This window comes from Excalfactoria chinensis, chromosome 2 (assembly GCF_039878825.1).
Source record: "Excalfactoria chinensis isolate bCotChi1 chromosome 2, bCotChi1.hap2, whole genome shotgun sequence".
Lineage (NCBI taxonomy): Eukaryota > Metazoa > Chordata > Aves > Galliformes > Phasianidae > Excalfactoria > Excalfactoria chinensis.
In genome coordinates, this window is record NC_092826.1 from 36,631,723 (window position 1) to 36,655,687 (window position 23,965).

A 23,965-nucleotide genomic window follows, 5' to 3' on the forward strand; every position below is an offset into this window, starting at 1 on the left:
GGTTTTGTAATTTTAACCGGGCTGACACTAGGCGGTTCTAAAGTGGGCCAGACCAAAATGACTCTGTTAGTAGGGCATACGAACTGCCTTGGGCCTTTGTCCATGATGGGCACGCCTGTACTTTTTTGAATGCTGAGATAAAGTCAGCATCCCTTTTTCAGTGCCACTACCTTTGGTAAAGCTTTAGATGTGGCAGTAACATAAGTCACGGTTAGACTGGATAGAGTATTCCTGTAGAGTTCAGAACTTATGCTGGACTTGTTATAGGGAGTTATATCTTTGTCTGTTGGACACTGAGCCAAATGGAAGTGGAGATGGCTGTCTGCATGCTGCGCTATGTGAACAAAACCATGGCATTAGAGCAAGGAAGTGGTTGTTGCCTCTTTTCATTACTCACAAAACCATGCAAACAATTTAGAACCTTGCTGCGCAAGAAAGGCACTGGCTGCCTGGAGGAGGTCCAGAGAAGGGCCACCAGTGATACTGGGTGATCAGGTGTCTGTGGAGAGGTGGAGGGAGCTGCGTTTATTTAGCTTATAGAACTTAAAGGGGATCTTGCTGCTCTTCGTAATGAGTGGATATTGTTGGGGTTAGATGCTTTTCAGCCAAGAGATGCAAGGCAACAGGTACAAATTGCAGCGAGGGAAATTCCAACCAGAATAAAGAAAAGCATCTTCACCATGAAGGTGATCAAATGCTGGATTGGTGACTGAGAGAAGTGGTGGGATCTGCGAGGATTGGATTGGACATGACCCTGAGCAACCTGATCTAACTCGTTGGCAGACAAAGTGTTGGGCTGGCACTGCCAGGGATTCTTTCCAATCTGAATGTTTTTATGATCCTTTCAAGGTTAGGAAGCAGGTCTTTCACAGTAGGATTGTCTGCCCCTAAGGGAAAGAAGTATGATAGATATTACCTGCATGGTTGGCAACAAACAATTTTTATTTGTGCTACCAGTTGGTGCATACATTTGCAAGCAGGCTTGTAATACCTCAAATGCAATCGCTGCAGTTTTATATCTAACATTGCATGCAGAAAGCCCGGTCATGTTTTGCAAGGCTGGCATGTGTGGGCAGGACTTAAACCTTACTTGATTGAGTACTCGGTGTTTGGAGAAAGCTGTGAACGGTTAAACATGTAATAGGAAGGAATGCATTGCTTCGAATTATCTTTCAAGTTGTATGATCACCTATGAGTTTTAAGAAGGTGTTTCTGTGCCAGAACTAATTTCTTCATATTGTTTTCTGGCTAGTAGGTGGGACACGTGGGGGAAGCCCATAACAATCTGGTAAACATCCCAGTGTCAAGTCTTACTCTTCAGCACTGCTTTCCCAAGGTGCTACTCCTCTTGTTGTAGAACTCCAGCTAAGATATAGCCAAGCATACAGTTTGTCTCAGGTTTGTAAGACAAATGATTAGAGAAGTAGAACCAGAATCATGGAATATCAGCCCAGAGAGATGCATCTCAAAATCTGCCCTGGGAGAAGAAGACTTTAATACACAGACACAGGAAAACCAGAGCGCTTAAAGCTTTTAGAGAACTTTTTGTGATCCGTCTTCCTCCTCCTCCATGTTGCCTCTCTACGTTGCACTCTGGGACTTATATTTTACTCTCTGTACACGTGCAGATGCATTTGAAGGTCTCTACACGAGTGAGGCTGCGCTGTTACTGAGTCATGTCTGCTGGGTTTGGTGGTTTGTTTTTTTTAATAGCAGTGGATTTGAGATTGTACCAGTTCCTATGGTATATGAATCAAATAAGTTTTTTTTGTGTGATTAAACAAGTTTGTCTGTTTTCTTTGAGGATTTATTCATCTATTTATTTATTTATTTTTATTTTTTTTCCTTCTTTTCTTTTAGTTAAGCGGAAGATGATAGGTAGCAATGAATCCTCTACTGAAGGACCAATACCTACGTCCTACTTAACCTTCCTGGCTTACTTACTCGGAGAATGGACTGGTGTGGAACACACTGAAGACTATCTGAGTTATGGAGTCTACCTTTCATGGGTGCTTTTTCCACTTGCAATAGCTTTTATACTTCCAATAGCTATCTTCTTCTTCTGCTTCAACGCTTCCTTTCTCCTTCTTCATATTTATAAAAGGAGGAAGAGTGGACTTAATGAGGGACATTCTGGTGATGTTTGGTATGGTGCAAAAGAAATGTTGGCTAACCTATGGGATGGACATGGGAGAGTATGGCATGGTAAGCAAAATCTGATTTATCTCTAAAAAGCGCTGACACTCAGCTTCTGGCTTTACCTGTGAGGATTATGAGTTTACATCTAATTGCTGTTGCTGTTTATTGACTGCCAGTGGTTCTTCAACTGTTGTAGAGCTGGGGGGAAAAAAAAAGGGAATTGAGACTCTCTTGGCTGTATATTTTTGTCTTATGCTTTTATTCCTTTGCTGCTTACAGATTCCTTTTACTTAGCCAAATAAATGCTATTTATATATATATATATATATATATTAAAAATTAATTTAATTTGCTGTGTCTCAGGAATTATTTAACAAACAAACAAAAAAATAGGACCTTCTTGCTTCTCTTTCAGGTTGACTGTGTAAACAATTGAAGCCAAGTACTAGCTCCCTAATAGCTAATATCTCTACATTTGTTAGCGTAATTTGACTGCATGCAACTGACGTTGTGCCAAATGTTGTCTCAAAGGGGCACTTGGTGTCAGTTTGCTCACTAGTTACTACTTCAACACTTTTGGGCTCTCAAGTCAGTTCGCAGAGGCCTGCTTTTTGTATTTTCTTTCCATGTGTTTTTGACAACTACTTTCACTTTCAGGGGTAAAAGAATGGCAAAACTAAGGGCTCTGCTCCTTGTCCCTCTGCTGTTATATCTTTTCTGAAGATAGACTTAATAAGTGATTTGACTTCTTTCTAAGGAAATCATAAGCTTCTTTCAGAACCATTCAGTCTAGAGGAGAAAGAGATGTTTAAGAGCAATTTACATAAAGAACAAATCCGTCTTGAAAATCATCTCTATTTGTTCTCCAGTCAAAAGAAAGAGGGTTTTCAAGGCATTGATAACCAGATGGTGCAGCGGCTGTATCAGATAGGCTTTGTAAGACTAAGATCTAACTTTTGAATCCGAGAAAGTACGCTAGATCAAAATCAACAGCTACATCAAAGAGCTTAAAGTGCTCACTTCATAATGAAAAGCTGTTTACTTTTTTTCATACTTTTTTTTAAGGCCTTGGCTTTTTTCATCCATAGTAACTTCTCTTTTATAAGGTCTGACTTTTTATTTGTGCAGAAAAGATTCTTATCCAGCCCCTCATCTACTATTGTGACTTTTCTTTCTGCCCTGTCAGCTGCTTCCACTTCTGTTAGTAAATTATGAAATGGTTTGATTAATTATTATTATTATTATTATTATTAAAGCTTTTTGCTACTTGGTTAATCATTATGTCACAGGAAGAACTCAAAACATTAAAGGGGGGGAAAAAAAGAAAGAAGAAACAACCCCAAACAAAAGCCCAACCTTGTATGTGATACCTGTAACTTTATTATGCAAATGCTAGCCACAGGTATCATTCTGGTTCTGCTCAGCTAGCATGGAGCACAGTTTGTGATAGCTTGTGTTGGTACATATGGTAGGTAGATGCATGTTTGTAATAGGTTGCATCTCCACAGGCATCGAAAATAGAACAGTGGGAGAAGAGCCAAAAATACTGAGGTTTAAAAAGGGGGGGCGGCACAGTGGTGGTGGAAGAAGGGATTTGTACACCTGATTGCTTCGGATGGAGTGGGATTAGAGAAAAACAACAGTACTGCAACTGTTCAGTGTTAACGGAACATATAACTAAATGTGTTGTAAACTGGTCCATTTTATTATTTTTTGTGTTAACTGAATATTCTTTTCACTGTTGAATAAATGAGTAATGTAAATTTGACACTTGTATGTGTTCCTGTATGTTTCAGTTAAGCATATAAAGTACCAAACAGCTCTTGGTGCTAAGTGGTGGAAAAGTAACTCTGTAACTGTGTAACTCTGAGAGAGAGAGCGATAACAAAGATGAGTTTCATACCTTGGAATAAAAAAAGACACATAAATGGGTGTTGTCATGTTAAACTGCCTTGAACAGTTGCTTGCAGCAATGAACTTGACTTTGAAAGATAGGTAATAGCTTGAAACAGTAGTGTTTCAACACTCCTATTCAGTCCTTATTTTGATTTATCTTGAATGATTGATTCAGAGAACTACAGCCTTGAAGGCAGTGAACTGAAAAAAATAAGGATAAAATTATGCAATAGTTGAACAGAGCGAGGCTGTTGGTTCTGTTGTTGTTTTTGTTCTCTCTTTAAATAGAGCTTTAAATAAGGCTTGTAAACATGAAGCTGTGAAAGCAACTTAGCAAATGCTGCAAGACAGCTCTTGGCATTTTAGCAGTCACTTTGCTCTAACACTTCTGGGTAGATACTGGTTTCATCTTGCCAACTTGATGCAAATTGGTTTATTTAGGATAGAATTGTATCACGCTTTGATATCCATTATGCCTTTAACTCCTAACAGGTTATGAACTTCATGGGGATGAAAATATTCCGGAAGGACCAGCACTTATTGTGTTTTATCATGGAGCTAGTCCTGCTGACTATCTTTATTTCATGGCTAGACTTCTTATACGAAGGAAGAGATACTGCCACGTAGTAGCAGATCATTTCGTCTTTAGATTACCAGGTAATACTTCATTATAAACAACCAGTTTGGGAGTTCTTTAAACTTTTTTTTAGATTGCAGTTATTGAAATTTGTTGTATAAAAATACAGCTTTCAGAACAGACTTTCAGACAAGTTTAGTTAGTCTGTTGGAACAACTCTTCTCAGTTAAGAGTGTGTTCTTATCAAACAAGAACAATCTTATGCAACTATGGAGTATTTCCCGTGTGAAGATGGTTTGCACTCCAATCTGGGCAACGCATGTAATAACTTTAGAGTGTTTAGAAACAAAGAGATTAAGATAGTGGGAGAAAGACTTGTCTCGGTATTAATTAGTAGCTGATACTCCATAATATGCTTGTTAGTATTTAGGCCTGACTGTTAATCTGTTAATCAAATGTGAGTTGGAGTGTACTCTCAAGAAATCTACTGATGATACCAAACTGGAGATGTGGTTGATACTCTGAGATTAGAGCTAGTATTCAGAGTTACTGCCCAGAAACTGGTAGAAATATCATGAAGTTCAGCAAAAGTGAATATGAAGTTTTGAATTGTGGTTGAAGTAATCTCATGTGACGGGACAGATGTGAGTCTGGGTAGAAAGTAACTTTGTCAGAAAGAACTTCAGCGTTCTAGTGGACAGCGAAGTGAATATGATCATCTTTGTTGCAAAGGCACAGTGCAAACTTAACTGTGTGCTGGCCTTTTTCAGCCTGAGTGTAGCCAGTAGGTTAAAGGGGGTGATTCTTTCTCTTGGTTTGCCACCTGTGAGAGTACATCCAACGGTACCGTGTCCTGTTTTGTACTTCCCAGCTTGAGAAGGATATTGACTGGAGGCTGATGCACACATTATTTATTTGGTGTTAAGAACTAAATGTGGAGGAAGATATTACTGCCGTCTTTGATTACTTAACTGTAAGGTCCAGAAAAGATGGAGTTTGACTCTTCTGAAAGGTACTCAAGAATAGGATGATAGGCAACGGGCAATCTGCAGTACCTAAACAGATTGCCCAGAATAGCTGGGGGATCTCTATCCCTGGAGATTTTCAAAACACTGCTGGCTGAGGCCCTGACTAGGCTGGTCCAGTTGGACAACTTGCAGTGGGAGGCTGTACTAGACGGCCCTCAGAGATCCATTCCAATCTGGATAGTTCTCTGATTATGTGAATGATTTAAGGCTGTTCAGGGAAGACAAGCCCAGGGAGTCCAGGTAATTGTTTTGGATTGTTTTGAAGACTGTACAATACTCTGTGGCTGGCAGCCTAAATAGATGGGGCTTCTTTTGTGAATCAAACCAGAAAGATGGCCATCCTTTTGTACTAGTACTTAGACTTTCTGATCTTGAGACTTCAGATAAATTGGATGCCTTTCCAGAAGATATTGTAATTAACCAAAATTTACTTGACTTGATTTAGGAGAAATGGAGGGAAGGCATACTTGGATAAGATGATTTAATGATAATTCTGTTAATATTCGTAAATATGTTATGAATAGCTGTGAGGGAATAGCTTGGTCCATGAACCTGAATCTCACATGTGCCAGTTTGCAGTTGTTAACATGTAGTGTCATTGCCTCCTCCTTGTCAGTCACTTTTTGTACTAGTTTAACTATGATTAACTGGATTGTATTTGTAGCATGTTGCTGTGCCCTCTGAGGGATGCATGAGCCTGTAACGGGTCAAACAAGCATAAGTTGACAGATACAGGGAATTTCCTGTTAAACACTGGAGTTAAATCCAGCTGATGGCTGGTCATGAGTGGTGTTGCCCAGGTGTTGGTACTGGGGCCTGTCCTGTTCGTTATCTTAATTATGACCTGGGATTGAGTGAACCCTCAGTAAGTTTGTGCAGGACACTAGGTTGAGAAAAAGTATAAATCTGCCTGAGGATAGGAAGGTCCTTCAGAGGGATCTGGACAAGCTGGATAGCTGAGCTGAGGCTGATGGGATGAAGTTAAATGAGACCAAGTGCTGGGTCCTGCACTTTGGCCACAACAATCCCATGCGGTGCTACAGGCTTGGGGCAGAGTGGCTGGAAAATTATTTAGAACAAACAGACCTGGGGGTGTCGGTTGATGCTCACCTGAACATGAGCCAGCGGTGTGTCCAGGTGGCCAAGACAGCCAGTGACATCCTAATGTGTCAGAAAAAACATGGCCAGCAGGAATAGGGAAGTGATGGTCCTCTATACTCAGTCCCGGTGAGGCTGCACCTCAAGTACTGTGTTTGGGTCCCTCACTACAAGAAAGACATTGAAGCCCTGGAGTGTGTCCAGGCAAGGGCAGCAAAGCTTGTAATGGGTCTAGAGTACAGGTCTTATGCAGAGCAGCTGAGGGCTCTGGGATTGTTCAGTCTAGGGAGGAGTCTTGGGAGGCATTATAGCTCTCTACAATTGCCTGAAAGGAGGTTGTCCTGAGGTAGGAGTCAGCCTTTTCTCCTGTGCAACTAGAGACAACAGGACAAGAGGGATTGGTCTCAAGTTGCATCAGAGGAGACTGGATATAAGGAAAAATTTCTTCTACAAAAGAGTGGTCAGAATGGCCTGACCAGAGAGGTAGTGGAGTTATCATCTGTGGAGGAGTTCAAGAAACGTTTGGATGCTGTACTAAGGGATGTGGTTTAGTGGGGAAGTTATTTGTGATAGGTGGACAGTTGGACTAGATGATCTTGGAGGTCTTTTCCAACCTTGGTGATTCCTTGACTATGTGATTGCCTAATGTGTCTGTCTTTCGTGTAGATGCAGAAGAAAATTGTTTGCTTGTCTCAACCTATATTAATACTGTGTATATTTCTGTTGCTTATGTTTTGGGGGCAGAAAGATACGAAATACAATCCTTGGGCTTATTTTTTCCTCTATGTTTTTCTTTTAATACTAGAGGTTAGTCACAGGAAAAAAGAAATAAAAATCTGGTGATTTTTGGTCCTTTTAGATTCTCAGCTGCGTAATGCCCAGGATTACTTTGATTTCTCGAAGTTTTAATTGAAAGAAAATCTTTTGCTGAAGAATGCAGTGAGGGCTGAGCTTTCACTTGTGTTCTACTCCCTTGGCCTCTATATGATCTGCTTCCTAGAGTCATCCAGGAGCCGTCTTTAAAAGGTTGCCAGCTGTTATAGAGATCAAAGTCTCTGTCCTGATATGTCCCATGGGAAAGGAGCTGTGACTTCTTTTCTGTTGCTCAGACAGAGTACTCTGAAGTTTGTTGTCACTTGTGGACTAGTTGTTCTGCAGATATACATGCACAGTTGCAAACAGCTGTGGAAGGTTGGGTTTAGTGACCCGGATGATTCCTCTCTGTGTTTCTCAAGGTTGTCTGGAGGAAAATCTTGAGTGACTTCATTGCTGGCTTGCTACCAGAGAGCTGATAGACCCCATATCACTGGAGCTAAGTTACAGAAATTAATGTAATGCATAATTGCTTCAAGATAAGTGTTAAGTAATTTAGTAGGTACTCTCTAAAGGATTTTCAGACTTCTGTGAGAGGATGGTGTTGGGGGTGAATAGAAGAGTGTGCTTGTGCAAGGAACGCTGTCTAGATTGAACTGCTGAATAAAACTAATTTTGGATTTCTTGATGTTTGGAAAAATTAGCATACCATGACGTTCTGGTTTTGTGTTTAGGATATTTTTTGTTGTTTAAAGCGGAAAAAAATAGGTTCCTGGTGACTTTCATGCTATTGGCAGGTACTGTCTTGGTGTTTTTTATCTCCCTGTGATGACCCTTACCTTGGCATAGGGTGTCCTGGCTGTCTCTTCTGGGCCACAGGATTAATTCCTTTCTCTCTGCTGTTCTAGCTTGCCATGTTCTGCTGCTGGAGCAGAATTGTTAATATTAACGTATGATTTGCTAGCCGGGCTGTGTGATACAAAGCCTTATATTCTGAGCTAAATGTCAAGGGGAAAATACGACTGAGAAACATTGTAGAGGCTTGAAACCTCACCACTGTTTTCTGTTACAAAATAAAGTCTGTATTCTGTACACATTCTTTTCCTATTTTTTTTATGACCTATGAACTGTACAGATTCAGAAATTGTTACTCTTGTCACTTCTGTCCCTCCTTTCCACAGTGGAAAGGAAAACTATTTTCACAACTTCTGCTTCCTTGGAGTCTCTCTTCCTTTACATTCCTACCCTTACTAATATTGCTTTGTATCTCTCTTGAATGTACAGTTAGAAAACAGATGAGAGACAAGCAGCTTCATACCACCAGGTACATTTCAAAGCACTTTAATGAGTTTGGGAATGTAGAACCTTGTAAAAATCATCTATTTAAAATCCCAAAAGGAAAGCACCTAAGAGAAATGAAATCATTTGAGGAACACTAATTCAGTAGTCCTTTGTGCAGATACCGCTGGCTGAGGTCTGCTGGTGTTGTGTGTAGTATGTGAGGCAGGTAAAACAAACTATGAGAGCTACAACAGAGCTTGTGTTCTAGTGTCATGCTTACCAATAACTGCTGACAGTGCATGGGGGTGAATCATTACATTATTATCACATCACCTACAAAGATTAGTTAGAGACTGGAGTTTACCTAAGAGTAGTGATGTGCTGCCTCATGATCTGCTCTTTGAGTCCTTGTTTAATATGGTCAGTAAGACAAGACAGAACACTGTCGTCTTAACTATGATTTGGAATCTTTTTTGCTGTGTGTGTATACATAACAAATGTGTGTTCATAATAACAAATATTCATTTGCTAACCCGAGGGTAAAAAAAAACAACAACCTGGTGATCTGTTACTGAGATTTAAACTTGGCTAGTTCAGTTCTGTAGCTTTGTTTGTGGCTGATTGAGTTAAGTTTGGCTCCGTGGGAAACTTTAAGAAAGAGAAGTAATCCTTCCCATGTTGCTCAGTGATCTGAAGTTCCCGTTTCAGTATGCAGTATACACAAATACTACATGCGTTTAAAATACATTAATTTAAGTGAACATAATTGGTTTTTAGCTAATTCTTCTTCGTTATACCAGTTGCCTAAATTGAGCTAGTGGTCTAAATGTGTCCATCTGATATCTGTAAGCAGTTTTTGATGTTCTGCTGCTCCTTGAAGAGCCAAGTATGACATTTCATGCTGAAGATAAGAGGAGTTTATGTAACTTTACAGTTTTAAACTTTAATAAATGAAAGCTCTTCACCTAATTGTATATGTGCAGTTCAGGCTCTCCAGGTCCCTTTGTGTTGTGAGGGGCCACCTGGATGCTCACAGACTGAGCTGAGAAGTCAATAAAAAATGTTTCATTCGTCTTTCTCCTCCTTGTGCATGGACTGCTCCTGGTGTGTGCTGAAGCTACCAAAAAAATACCACACCATCATTTGCTGATTATTTTCTTTTATTGGACTTTATTAGGACTATATCACATTGCTTGAAAAGTAAAGCTTGGGCAAAAAGAAGGCACACCGTAGAAGCCTTAGCAACTCTGAATGTTGCATGCAGTAATTGACTGTTGTGTTTTTTTTATTTCCAGTTTGTTGCTGATTTTGAGGTAGCATCTGACTTCACCATGACAGAGAACCTAAATTTTCAACTTCTTAAACTGAAATTTACAAGCAAAACTTTGTGTCAGTCCTTCTAGAAATATCTTTGATTTAGGATATTAGACTATTAGACAAGTTTTAGCCACTGTGTTCTGTCTTGAGAATTTGTGCTTGCTGGTGGTATGAATTAACGTTTTCTGTATTAATATTGATCTTACCCTGCAGGTTTAAAAATGTTTATTGAAGTACTTGGCGTTATGCATGGACCAAAAGAAGTGTGTGTCAGTGCTCTGAAGAAAGGCTATCTGTTAGCTATTTCTCCAGGTGGAGTTCGGGAAGCACTCTTTAGTGATGAAACATATGCTATTATGTGGGGTAATCGAAAGGGCTTTGCCCAGGTGGCCATTGATGCAAAAGTGGTAAGTACAATGTATCACAGAAGAGAAGCAAAAAAATGCTAATTTCTTTGTTCTAGGGGAAGCTGTTCTGATTGTGAAATATTTGGTGTTAGATGGCGGAGTGACATGAATACAACCTACTTGCTTTTGTAACTAAATTTCAAGACTTGTCCCATTTGATAGGAAGGTTTTGGAGTCGTCTAAGAATACTGTGGTTAAGAAGTCCAGAGTTTAAAAGAATAAGAGGTGAAAGCAAGGACAATATCTAGATTATGAACTCGTTTTCCACCTGCCTGGTTGGGGTTGTTCCAGCTCAGCCTCTTACCAGAATAACCAGACAGCAGCCACACACTGTATTTCTATTTCTCCTGTTGAAATAGGCTGTAAATTAGCAGACCTGCCTCTGCTGTTGTACTCATACTAGAAGCACTGACATTATGTACTGCATTGGTATTTCTGTGCTAGTGAGGGATCTTTAGGGCATACAGCAGAAGCAAAAGATGATGCTTATTAGTATGAAATGTTTCCTCTTCAGTTCTGTCTGATACAAAGCATTGTCTGTGATCAGTAGGCACAATTATTTGTAAGGGACCAACTATGGAATGCACATAAATATGAAATATATTTGAACTGCAACTGTTCTAATAACACTTGCCATTCTCTTTCATTCTATATTTATACTTGAAAGATGTATGCATATGTCTATAGGTCTGCATATACCTAATTTGAAATGGTATCACTCCACAAGTTTCATGCTTGAACACGGCCAAAGGTGGACTACGTAAATCTCTGGATTTTATACCTAAGTAGAATATTTTTAAGACCAAATTTTAAGTGGGTTTTACTTTTAACCTGGAGGAATGTAACACATTTTACACAGGATATTTTCAACAGCTTCAAATTTTACTAATACTTTGTAGTAGCATACGAAACTCCATACTTGTAATTCAGCTATGCTTGTACTGCTTATATTTATTTAACTGAATGTATGTTCAGTTCCCTTTCTGCACTCATAAAGATTATGCAGCTTCATTTTCCCCTATTTTATGGAGGAGATGCAGAATAATAGGGACAGTACTGGAGGCAGAATGAAATTGATGAAAAAAATAAATAAATCTGTATTTATATTAAAGAGGAACTTTAAGTCACCTTTAATCATGAGTATAACTATTTGTGGAAAGAAAAATATGCCTGAATATTAGCACTGGGACCTTCAACTTCTTCAGATTGTCTCATTTCAGCAGTTTGTTTGCCAGAAATATTGTCATGTAAACCAACTTCTGCAAGTCAGATTTTCCAAAGACAATGGTTCTGGAATAAGGAATTTTATTACCATCTGGTTTAGGCAGCTGCACTTCTTTAATTCTCTATAGTTGCGTTGGATTATTTACAGACTTCATTTTTTAGTCACCTTGATGCCTGTATGAAAAGTCTCATTTCTGTATGGTTTGGTTTTTTTAACCCTGAAAGAATATGGATGCATGAAAATCTTAGCCTTCTATGTTTTGATCACTAGTTGTAAATTAATATTGGAGAAAAAAATATAAATCATGTAGTAGAAACTCCCCCCTCACCTCATTCTTGCAAATCATGACTGCTGTTTGCAAGTTCAAAAGCAGTAATAGAAGCTTGAAATAATAGCCCTGTTCCAAACATTCATCAGCAGAAATGAATCATGGACCTGTACTGAATGTGACACATCACGTGCAAAGCAATAGTCAGCATGGTAGAGATGAATCAGATAAGTTTAGGGTCCCAGTCTTGTGAATTAAGACTTTAAGTGCAACTACAAATTAGGCAAGACATTTAACAACAGGATTCACAGGTGTGCAAGTACTTCTAGACAAGTGGAGGCTTATTAAATGCTCCATAGGTTCTGAAATCCTGTTCTGCTTTAAGAAAATAAACATGGGGAAACCTCACAGTGTTCTCAAGGCTGAAACTTCATGGCAGAAGGTGGCAGAAGAACTTAATGAATCCTTGTTTTGCTCTCTATATGTCCTTATCTGACAAACATCTTTGAATTTGATTTATGTGTTAGGTTTAAGTGAGGTAGCAGTTATTTAGATATCTTCATTAAATTCTTAATATGTTTTTTCCCTCCTAGCCCATCATTCCTATGTTTACACAAAATGTGCGAGAAGGCATTAGGACATTAGGAGGAATAAGTAAGATATTTTATATTTTTCTTTCGTAGTTTATTTTTCCATATGTGTTTAGCCTATCTTTGCAGAAATAATCTCATATAGATTTGAGAGTTGACAAAGCCTTATTTCTTGAGGTTTACTTGCCAGTGCAATTCAGGAACATGACCAGGTTTTATTGTCAGCATTAAATGTGGTATTAGCTCATCTCAGTCACTCTCAATATGACAATGTGCTTTCACAAAGAAGTAGAAGAAAGGAAAAAAGTTACCAGAAAAAGGCAGATAGGTTTAGAATATTGTTTTGCTCTGCTGATAACTGCTAGACTGACTCTAGGTTTTTTGCTGTTAAGAAGCAAAGGTTTGCAGATAACAGTTCCCTTAAATAACCTCTTAAATCTCTGTGCTTACACTTAAACTTCATAATATTTGAAACCTATTTTGTCCGTAGTTGTTATACAATGCAGCACTAAATTCTGCACAAGCTTGTTTGCTTGCTCTTTACTCATCCTTTATTGGGAGTTCTGGTATACTAGCAGGTATATGTCTGAAGAGCTCACCTCTGGGATGTCTGTGTCTGCATCTCTGCTGATCTGACAGTGCTAGCTCTTTCCTTGCCTCTGTGATATTTTGTGTGTCTGTCTTCTAACTTGCTATCAGAAAGAGCCTGAATAGTCTTCTCCATATGGCGTGTTCTGTTTCAGTTTACAACATCGACATTTTCATCATAGGTCCACAGGACAAAACAATTCCATTTCTCATCCTCTCTAATTGAAAGCTGAATACTGGATGGAGAGAGCCCAGACATCAAATATAGGCATGCAGAATGATTTTTTATGTTGTCCTACAAAAATTAACAGCATTCTTACTGTTTTCAGGACAATCTTCCCAAACTGGAAGAGGCCTAAGCTAGAAAGATAGATGCTACTTTTATTCTATAGCAGAGGTGCTAGAGGAATTTTATTCTGATGATTGCTGGAGACATTACTCTGCTTTCAGTGGTTTTGGTTTTTATTTATTCCTTGTTTTTTTGTTTTTTGTTTTAGGTTGTATACAGAATAATTGACATTTCAATCACTTAAGATTTTATTTTTTTAACATATGGAAAAATTAGCACCCATTTCACAAGAGTGCTGTTCTTATAGTGTTTAGAATAGATGCTTAGGAAGTTACATGAAGGAAGAACTACCCTCATAAAGCTGATGGAAATACCAGTTTTTCTTCTGTCTGTTTTCTTTTCCTCTTTGTGTAGTGTTTCACTCTAACCAGTGTGTGATCTCAAAGAGCCTTTCAGTATTTACCATGACTGCCTCTTTGGTACATAAGACTTTTTCTGATGCCTTAGACTACAGTGGTACTGAACAAAACAGGCTTGCACTAATTGCAGTTTGGTGGGCTATCCTGTGAAATTAGCTAAATGGTCACCTTTATTGGGTAGTATTTCCAGCTACTTTCCTATAGAGCTACTGAATTTTCCTCTGCAGCTGTTCTTTGGGGTAGATGTTTCACTTGAAGTGAGTTTGGAAGCAAGTCTTAGGTTAATGTTAATGCAGCCTTTGGGAAACGAAAGCTGAGAGTAGAACAGTACTTGAGATGACTTGCTTGAGAATCTGGGTCATGGGCTGGATTACTCAACAAGCCAGTTTCAGTTTTAGAACATGATGGGAAAAAAAAATTGCGGAGTAATCTCAGTCTCTCTCTCTCTTTCCCCTTCCTTCCCTTTATTTCTCCCCTGTTCCTTTTGTTTTCTTTTCCTCCCCTCCTCCCTATTTTATTTTATTTTTTTAACTTTAGAAATACTGAGGAAACTGTATGAACGTGTTAGATTGCCAGTAGTTCCTATGTACGGCTGGTTTCCAGTCAAGCTTCGTACGTTTATTGGAGAACCCATTCCATATGATCCAAATATAACTGCTGAGGAACTGACTCTGAAGGTAAGATGGATATACATGTAAATATGACTCTTCTGATTGAAAATACTAAAATGTTCTTGTCAAGGTAATGACTTCTGCCATGGAGGTAGTTGAAGAAGTTGATGGAATTGTGCCAAACTCTGGACTTGCTTAACTTTCAGTGCTGTCTTTTATTACTGCATCTTGCGAATGGTCTTGGCCTTCTAATGTCAATCCTGTACTCTTTATTTGCTTCAAGAAACATCTTGCTTTAGAGACTCAGGAAGTTCAGTCTCCTAAGACTACCTTGAGGTGGTTTAAAAAAAAAAACAAACATATATGTTCAGTTCAGCCATGGAAAGTGTTCCAGATCATTTAAAAAGTTACCAGTGAAGTCTTTCAAATATAGCGAGTCTATGGCCACAGGCTGTTGAAGTTCCATAAAAAACAACAACAATAAAAGCCATGTTATTTCATGGTTTTGTACAGTCTATTTCGATTTCTGTTTCCTCCAATTTCTCTCCCAACAGATTTGTTTTAGGATGTTCGCTTTCTTCAGGTTTAGGTGGTTTGTTAATTGTGAGGTCCTCATATTCATTCAGCGCAGAGATACCAGTCAGCTATGTGTGGGTGTGGAGCAGTCTGATTGAGGCAGCCAAAACAGCCATGTTTGAAAGCTACACTGAGGATCATTTTTAGCATTCTGAAAACTTCACCCGAGAGAAAGGGATTTTTATTTTTAGCCATGCAAGTATCAATTCAGTTGTGTGTCATCCCCTGCTTATCCTCTCGTTACATCGCTGCAAAATGAAATCTTTAAATGTTAGTCTGCACTGTCTTGTGTTTGTGGAGAAGTGAGTGCATCTTTTGGGAGTTCAGTTTGGCTGAGCCTCTTAGAAGAGTGCTGCTTTGCAGGAGGAAGGCGTTTGAATCACTTGCAGCCATGCTTTAGAGACTTACTTTTGAACTTGTACCAAGGATCACTTTTCTCCTTGTTGAACACTGGTTTTCCAAAGCATGTAGGTCTTTGTTCTGTCTCAAGCCTTACGAGTTAAACAGCCTGTGTTTTTGTAGACAAAACAGAAAAGTTACTGTTACCTCACCCTCACTTTTACTTATTGCTATGTTTTTCAGTGTTCTCCACGGAGCTATTATATAACAGAATGGCTGCTATTAACTTCTTGGCCTGCTACATTTCTGAGTGAAAGTACTTTCAATACGCAGTATTTTAGGTGTGGTCTAAGCATACTTTACTAGACCAGCTACTTTAGGGGATTTAGATGCAGCCAAGACACAATTGTGTGTCCAGTGCTGCTTCTGAGTTAGTGTAGAAGCAAGGTTCCTTCATACTGAAAGAGTTACTGACGCAAACCTGGGCATAGACAGCAGTTTCAGGGTTGCAGTAGTATACAGATACTGACATGCTCTATAGATCTAGATCTCTTTGGTAGTTTACTATGATGGTGTCATCATTTTACTATTGCATATCACTAATAGAGCTTGTGAAGACATCTAGCAGAGATAAGATAATTGTTTTCTGGTTTGTTTCCTAGCAATGATTCCACAGGCACGTCCTGTGGGCTGAAATAACACTGAAAAAAAGTGATGTCTACTTGCAGAAGTTCTCCAGTATTTGAAAAGATGAAAAGATCCTAGAAATTATGTTAATGTGTGAACAACATAAAGATGACCCCAAACTTTTCTCTTTCCTTGCAGACAAAAGCAGCACTCCAGGCTCTAATAGTTAAACATCAGAAAATACCAGGAAATATACTGAGGGCTTTAATGGAACGATTTCAAACGCGACAGAAAGAAGACTAAGGTCTTCTGAGTAAGCTACTATTTAGTTATGATATTCTTAAAGTCATATTAATAACTTATTCATTCTTTCATTAATAGTTTTTAAATACTGTCCTAATGATGCTGTTGTATATTTTAAGATATGAGACACTTTTTCCCTGTCCAGTATCATCAGGGTTGGGAAACACAAATTTAAGTAATTCCTAATGAGGTAAACTTAATTTTTGACAAATGCATTCCTACATTGAAAATGTTTATGCAAAAAATGACGCTGCAAGTCTTTATATGTTTATTTTCTTGTTTTTGTTTTTTTCCTTCTATTTCTTTTCACCCCGCTGCTTAACCTGGATGTTAGATCCACAATAGACCTAAGGTCTCACTGTTTTGATTGTTACCACTGCAAACTAGCTGTTGTAGGCCAGGTTAACTCTGCAGCTGTTTTCATCAGTAAAAGCTTTCTTCAGGTTGTTACTTCCATGCTGCTCAAAAATCTGTTGCTGACGGAAGCAGTTAACTTTCAGTGGCCTGCAGAACAACTAGCTATGCCTGTAAAACCTGAGATGGAAAATGTTCCATTTTACTGGGTTTGCTCAGAAAGTATTTGCATGAGTAGAGAGGGAAAGAACTGCAGTGAACAAAGCAGATTTGTTACAGAAACCACTCTGGTGTAGAGTGAATCACAGCCCTACAGCTTGGCCACTATTTCATGCTGATCCATAATGGATATTTACCTTCAAGTATAGTGTTGTCAGTGACTGAATACTCAGTGATTCTAAATCTGTAGGTTCTCCTTTGAACAAATGAACCAGGCACTTACACTTTAAGAAACAGAAATGAGGTTAGTATTTAGTAACACAAGCTCTGAATGCTTTGTTGTAAAGGAAATTAAAAAATGAATATGATGTTCCTTTAAAAAGTGATAGTTCTTTTCAAAAACAAGGTGCATATTTTATGTATGCATATATACATATATGTAGTATATATGTAAGCTGTTAAACCTCCACATTTTTCAAACATAGATTTGATATAAGTTATTAAGTCAGACTTGAGAGGGAAACTGTATACTTTGATTAAATAAAAACAATTGAATGAGAAAGGAAGGAGTTGTAGAATTGAGTTTTTGTGCACTTACAGTAAATTATTATTTTTTTCCTTGAACTAAAACCTACGTTTTTACTGTCGAGATATGTTTGAAATGTTTCCAGTGATTGGCAGCAAACATAATCTACTGTCCTTAAATTAGTATCAGAGAACTCTTTATTTTTGGGATGAGGACAAATTCCCTAAAGAAAGCCATAAAAGGTTTTTCTTCTGTCATGTGGTCTCTTTTCAGTAGTGCTGATTTTTGACTTTTTCTTTAAAAAAACAAATAAATAAAAAGCCCAACTTTTTTAGAAAAAGCAGTTGTATTCAAGTTAGTATCTATTCCCCTAAACACCTGAGCACGTGCTCTGGTTTATGCTCCTTAAACTGAACAACAGTGGGATTACATAACTGCTTGAGGATGATATCCTATGTTAGAATAATATCACGGTGTGATGTTCTCAGAGTCTATGGTTTGAAAAATCCCAAAAGATTACTTGTTTTATAATGTTACTTGATACCAAAAGCCTTTTCTGTGGTGCTGAATTAAGTTTCTTTGAAGCTTGCGTAAGAATCATGTTATGTTAAAGCAAGTGCCCCTTCTGGAACTCTGAAAATGGTTTAGATTTTATTTAAAGGCAAGATTATCCTTCAGCTTTAGAAGAATTTATTTCTGAAACAGTGTTAATGCTGTGTATCATTAAAATTAATAATGCCAAGACACTGATTTGGAGTGCAGCATAGGTATGACTTTGTTTTTAATGTCTGTCTTGAGGAAGATATAAATCGGTCTATGTTGTGAGATTCTCAAGGGCAGCTGAACAAAACTGAACACTGAGGTTGTGTGTATGTAAAAGAAAACTCGGTCAAAAAGATTCCGGTATGAATGTACCTTTTGTGATCAGAGACTTTGTAAAAATTGGTTTTGCTAAATGTTGGATGTTCGATGCAATTTTTGTCCCTTTAAATATTGAAAGATGAGTATGACAAATGAAGGACAGTACTGGTACTCTTTAAGTGTTCATATTTGTATAGGCCTTTCATATTTATTTCTTTATATAAAATTGTATAGGAGACACCTTTCAAATAAAATTGACCATTGAAACAGGCTCTGAGGTTTCATGTTGTGTTTGAACTAAATGAAATTACTCATGTCCTGCACTGTTGAACCTTTACTGGTTTTGAGGTATTTGTAATACCCTTGGAAAGCTATTCCTGCCTAGTATCTGAATAAGGGGTGGAAGGATCCAAGTCCATGAAGGAATGAATTAAAGAAGTAATTCAGACAACAGTGGAAAATGGGACAAAAGTCACGTAAGGAATAAGGTCTGAATTCAAGTAGTTGTATTCAGTTCTGCAGAGGCGCTGCAGTACCACTGTGGGTTACATTTAAGATCCTGTGATAGAAAGTAAGTCATAAATACCGACCACTAAGATTTATTTGTACATATTGGGTGTTTAAATGATTATCTACACTTTTTCATTGAAAAAGGAAGGGGGGGCTCTGTGTTAGGTAGAGGTATTTAAAAGAAATTTGCAAAGTGTTATACTGGACCACTAATTACCTGATTAGCCTTTGGATAGGCTGAAGACTTTTCAGATTTCTCTTTGGAAACAGCACAACCAGGATGTGCCTTTATAGATTGTTTGGAAGTAGAGATGGAACAACTACAGTACTGATAGGTATTTGTCATTATTTCTCAGCAAGATAACAAGCCTCCTACAAGCCAGTTTACTGTCCTGTTGTGTAACAGCAGAGCTCAGCCTGAATATCTATTATTAGGATGCTTTCATATGAAATTAATCACTGCAAATGCAAACTAGAGCACTTAATCAAGTGTTGTCAACACAATTGTGTGGTTCATCTCGTATTGGGTTTGCTGTACAAGTATACCATAATCTTGCTTCATCCTGTTACACTCTGAAGAGAAAGAGACAACCACGGTGACGCTTCAATCAGTTCTGCAGTGATCGAATCCCTATTAAATCCCTATTATATCTGTCATAGACACTAACTTGGCTTTTTTTTAATGTTATTTTTGCACCAAAAAAAAAAAAGTATCAAAAGTAATTGTGCATGGAATTGCTGTGTTATCTTTAAAAATGCATAGTAAGAAAGGTACTCTCCTAAACATTTCTGCTACAACTTCATGAGTCTATCTGATGTCACTTATCTTCTCAGACTTATCTTCTAAGTTCGGAGTTGTAGACTCAGTTTGAGTCTACAAAGGTCTTCAACAGTGCAGATCAGTGATGCTAGTACTTTTTTCATTATTTTTTTAAGTCATAAAATGAATGGTAGTCTCAAAGCAAATTACTCTTATCATCATGTGTTATTTGCAGTATTTGCCTGTTCTTCAAGTATCCTAGACTGGGTTTTTCTTTCTTTCTTTTTTGTTAATATTGGTTTCATGTGTTTGTCTTCTCTGTGCTCAGAGCAGCTCCATGCTTCCTTAGGTTACTACTTACATAAGAACAAAAATATAGAGCCCAATAAGCATTTGTTAATTCTCCTTTTGATCTACTTGAAGTCTACCAAAGATACCTAGAAGTGTTTCTAAGCTTTTGTTACAATCTTTGTGATAGAGCTGCCAGCTCTCCGGGTGTTTATTTAATGGTTGGATTTCCTTACAGTATGAAAACTACTTTTCTAGTAGATCCACCACAGTGTAAAAGTGCTCCGTCCCTTCAGTTTTCTGTTGCCTATAGTAGGTTGGATTAATTTTCTAAGCTAGCTAGCACAGCAGTTGAAGGCTTGCTTGGCTGATCATCTTCTTTTCTTTTAGCTGTGGATTTTCACATTCCAGAAAAGCTTTTTGGCATGTTGATCTTGCTTTGTGAGAACAAAAGGGAAGATGCTTCTTGTTGCTTGGCCCAGCCTCTGAAGGCGGTAATGAAAAATATAAAACAACCCACAAATGAAACAATCACACCCTGACCCCCAAGCTAATTCTGGAATGCTAATTCTGGACAATCTTGAGTCAGATTTTATTGTTACAGTTGGGAGCATGCTAAAAACCAATGAACTCTAGTGGAAGATAGCTAGTAGTCAGTCCCATAGTGGACTTATTGTCTGGCAGTAGGACATAAAATTGTTGTAGCTCACTGCAATCCAGCTGTCAGGCATACTTCTTACCAAATTTCTCTATCTACCACTAGTGTTCTGTGGCTCAAGTATCCTCAGGTATCTTCCTCAGATACAACTTAACAGACACTAGAAGTTACAGCTGGAGAGCTGACTCAGTCACATTCCAGTCTTTGTGCACATCCTACCACCACAATTAACAGTTCTTTTGAGAGCAAGCCCTACCAAGGAAGCCTGCTGGCAATTAAAAAAGCTTTATACAGAAGAGCCTCTGCTACTTTGTGTCGTACATATGGTATCCACAGTTGCCATTTCTGGGAAGCGATGAGGTTTCCACGTGGCAGCTATGATAGATGAACTGGCAGATGCTCTTAACACTGTGCAAGTTATTCAACCCTTCTGGTGGAGCATTTGGGTTGTGTGCAGACCTGAAGTTGTGTTGATCTCACCAGTTTCAACTTGCTTAGTTTCCTCTGTGCCCAGTGCCTCTAAATTACTTCAGCTCTGCAGAGTTTTCTTTGTGATACCGGGTGTAGGTTTTGGCAGACCATTGGAAGTTTGCTTTTGTTGCTGTCTGCTGAAAAGTACGGAGAACTCAGCATGTAGGCAGCTAAGCACCTACCAGTGTGCAGCAACGCGTGTAACAGAGCAAAAAATAGTGTGTTTTTTTTAGCTTCTTGCCTACTAACTTCTTCTGACCATTAATGGCTACAGGACCAGATACTAGCTAATCTTATTACTTACCCAGCACCGTGTCTATGTTTGTGTGTGCACGATCCCATTTCTTCTGTATAAACAGGAACCTGGAACTTACTTAAGCCGCTGTTGCAAGAGAAACAGCAGACCATTATTATTCGATCTACCTGCTGCTTTGAGAATGTCAAGATGATATCTTTCATACTTGCTTGGTTGTTGTTTTGCTTAACAAAACATTAAATCATTTTTTATCAGCCTGTGGACTAAGTAGTTTCTGTAGATGTGCTGATTTCTAATAGGACTTCTCTTCAAACCAGGCAGCAAAACGTGGGCTGTACTATGACAGCAAGCAACTAAGTGGTTTCTAAAGCCCAAGTTTCAGATGTTCATACAGATTTCCTATAGTGTAGGAGCTAACTGTATAGGAATGTGTTTTTTTATCAGTCGGAAGTTACAACTCTGGAGGACTTGGCCCCATTTCCAATGTCTGAAACGGACAGCATCCATGTTGGCAGCATGCTTGCATTCAGACAAATAAAGCTTGGAATGCTCAGGACCCAGAGCAGCACTGCCACTTCAACAGATATTTGCAATACCAGTTTTCCTGAGCTCCAGAGTAACGTGCAAAGGAACAGCAGGTTTGACAATGGGGAAAACACACATACTCAAATATAAGCGATTGTGAGCTACCGATTTCACCCAGAGAGAGGAGGGACCACTTTAAAAAGACCAATACTCTTTTTGGGGTTGTTCTTCAGAAGGAGTTTTGTCTCCTTGGCAAGCTGTCCTGTTTCACCAGTCACTCGTGCTTTCCAGGCTGCGTGCCAAGCAAGAGATGACAGAGACATGAAGAAGGAAAACATACAAACCTGTAGTAGCAGCCTTTTTGTGGCAGGATGAGGATGTGCTACCTCAAATTAATCAGATTTGATAATAAACTACTGGGAACAGCTCCTGTTTTGCAACTGGGGAGAGCAAAAGACATTTGGCTTTACATCAGTACGCTGCATCAAGAGATGGTGGAAGTGATTCATCCCAGTGTAAATGCCCTGCTGCTGGGGTGGAGTGAAATCAATCTGAAGACATTCAGCAGGTGATGGCAGCTCGTTGAAGTAAATAAATCAAATGAAGAAAACATGACTGTTCCCAGGTAATTCATATGCTGGCAATGAAAGTTTCCCTTCCTGAGATCCCGTACTGCTCTGTGCATGTGCTGAATTTACCTTCTCTTGCAGTGGACAAAGCTGAAAGTTGATTTCTCCCAACGATTCACTGGCCTTACAAGAACCCGTGAGAAATGGAAACTCGACCCTGCACAGGGAGCTGAGTTATTTTCTTTGTTTTTTGTCCTTTCATTTTTTGTCCTTATAATTTGCTCTTTTGCTTAGCAAGCAGTGTTGCACCTCACCAATTTCTGCTGCAGCTCTGAAATGGGTTAATATTCATCAATCATTCTTAAGTTTGAAAAGCTGTACAATGCAAGATGGCTCAGTGTTGCTCAGATATTGCAGTTGTTCTGTTTTTTAAGATGAAAAAAACAAACCAAACCAAAAAACTTGTTTTATATGCCTAATCTGCAAGGACCTTTGCCTTCTGGATGCTTGTTTCACATTTACCAATACAGAAGCAATAACTGCTAGCATGGAATAAAAACCAATACTGCAGTGCCTTTGTGGGCATCTAAGGGCAAACAAAGGAAGGATCTTTGCATGAGGAAGTTTACACTGTGAAACATTTTGCCTTTATTTTGGCTTTTTTTTTTTTCCCCCTTCAGGCATATTGGCTGAAAGTTTGCAGACAGTGTTTTCTGATGTCAGAAACAATGAGGGCATGAGAATTTAAAAGCGTTGCTGCCTTGGCATGAATGGCAAACCACGCTGCTGAAGCAGAGGTTATTCCTCTGAATGCTTCAGCTGAGCTTCTCTGGGCTTTAATACCAGATCCTGTGTTTGCATCCTGACAGGGCGCAGGAGGAGCTCCAGTCAGGGCTGCATACCAGTTAGAACAGCAGTAATGCAAAGTGGCACACAGAGAGCAAGCTATTCACACAGCTTGATGTGGATTGAAAAAGCCAGCATGGGAGGGGCCTTTGTTGCAGAATAACTTAAATCTGGACATTTGGAGCCTGGAAAAGAACCAGGAGACAGCACACTGCCCCTCCATGTTTAGGCAGCAGCTGGTGGTGTCCAGCTCCATTTCTCACTTTCCCCATCATGCCAGACAGGCTGCATGTCTCCTCCCTGGCTCTGCCTTCTCCTTCTGCATGACTGGACCTGGACACTTGCAACTTCACCTCTGGGCACCGTGTCTTTGTGTATTTGTCCCTAATCAGGCAGTTGTAAGAGAAGTAACCAAGAGTTCTTGAAACCACAGGCTCCTCTCTTCCTGCTGCAGCAGGTGCCTGGTAAAGTAAACAAGTAAATCATCTATCAAGAGATCTGTCTTCCTGTGTGAATTCAAATGGCACCTCTTCAGAACTGCTTTTGAATCGAGATAGTAGATAATGCAGAGCAAATTATTGCTTCTGATAACTCAGGTTTCAGAGAAATGTCAGATGAATTCTTCAAGGCAAGCTGTAATGAACACGAGGCTTTTATGTTCTTCCAAGATTTTTTGTTTTTCTCTAAGGCTGCCCTGTTTTTTTCTTCTTCATCCCTTAGGAAATAGGAGAGCTGTGATCTCAAAATATGTTGCTTGTGTGCACAGAAGAGAAAGTACTCCAAAGGATAAA

The 23,965-nt window shown here is 38.9% G+C and overlaps 1 protein-coding gene across 2 annotated transcripts in view; it reads left to right on the forward strand.

Annotated features, from left to right (window-relative positions):
• The window catches only part of LOC140247967 (DGAT1/2-independent enzyme synthesizing storage lipids), a 31,315-nt gene that overhangs the window by 1,109 nt on the left and 6,241 nt on the right, over positions 1-23,965 (forward strand). Inside the window, exons 1-7 of one of the 2 annotated variants that reach the window (XM_072328204.1) lie at positions 1,865-2,009; positions 2,105-2,205; positions 4,528-4,692; positions 10,363-10,556; positions 12,643-12,703; positions 14,473-14,612; positions 16,287-18,563. In XM_072328204.1, coding sequence (XP_072184305.1) covers positions 1,990-2,009; positions 2,105-2,205; positions 4,528-4,692; positions 10,363-10,556; positions 12,643-12,703; positions 14,473-14,612; positions 16,287-16,391 — 786 coding nt within the window. In that variant the 5' untranslated portion in view covers positions 1,865-1,989 and the 3' untranslated portion in view covers positions 16,392-18,563. Of the gene's footprint in view, positions 1-1,860; positions 2,206-4,527; positions 4,693-10,362; positions 10,557-12,642; positions 12,704-14,472; positions 14,613-16,286; positions 18,564-23,965 lie in introns of those variants that run through there. The other variant, XM_072328203.1, reaches the window with a different exon arrangement.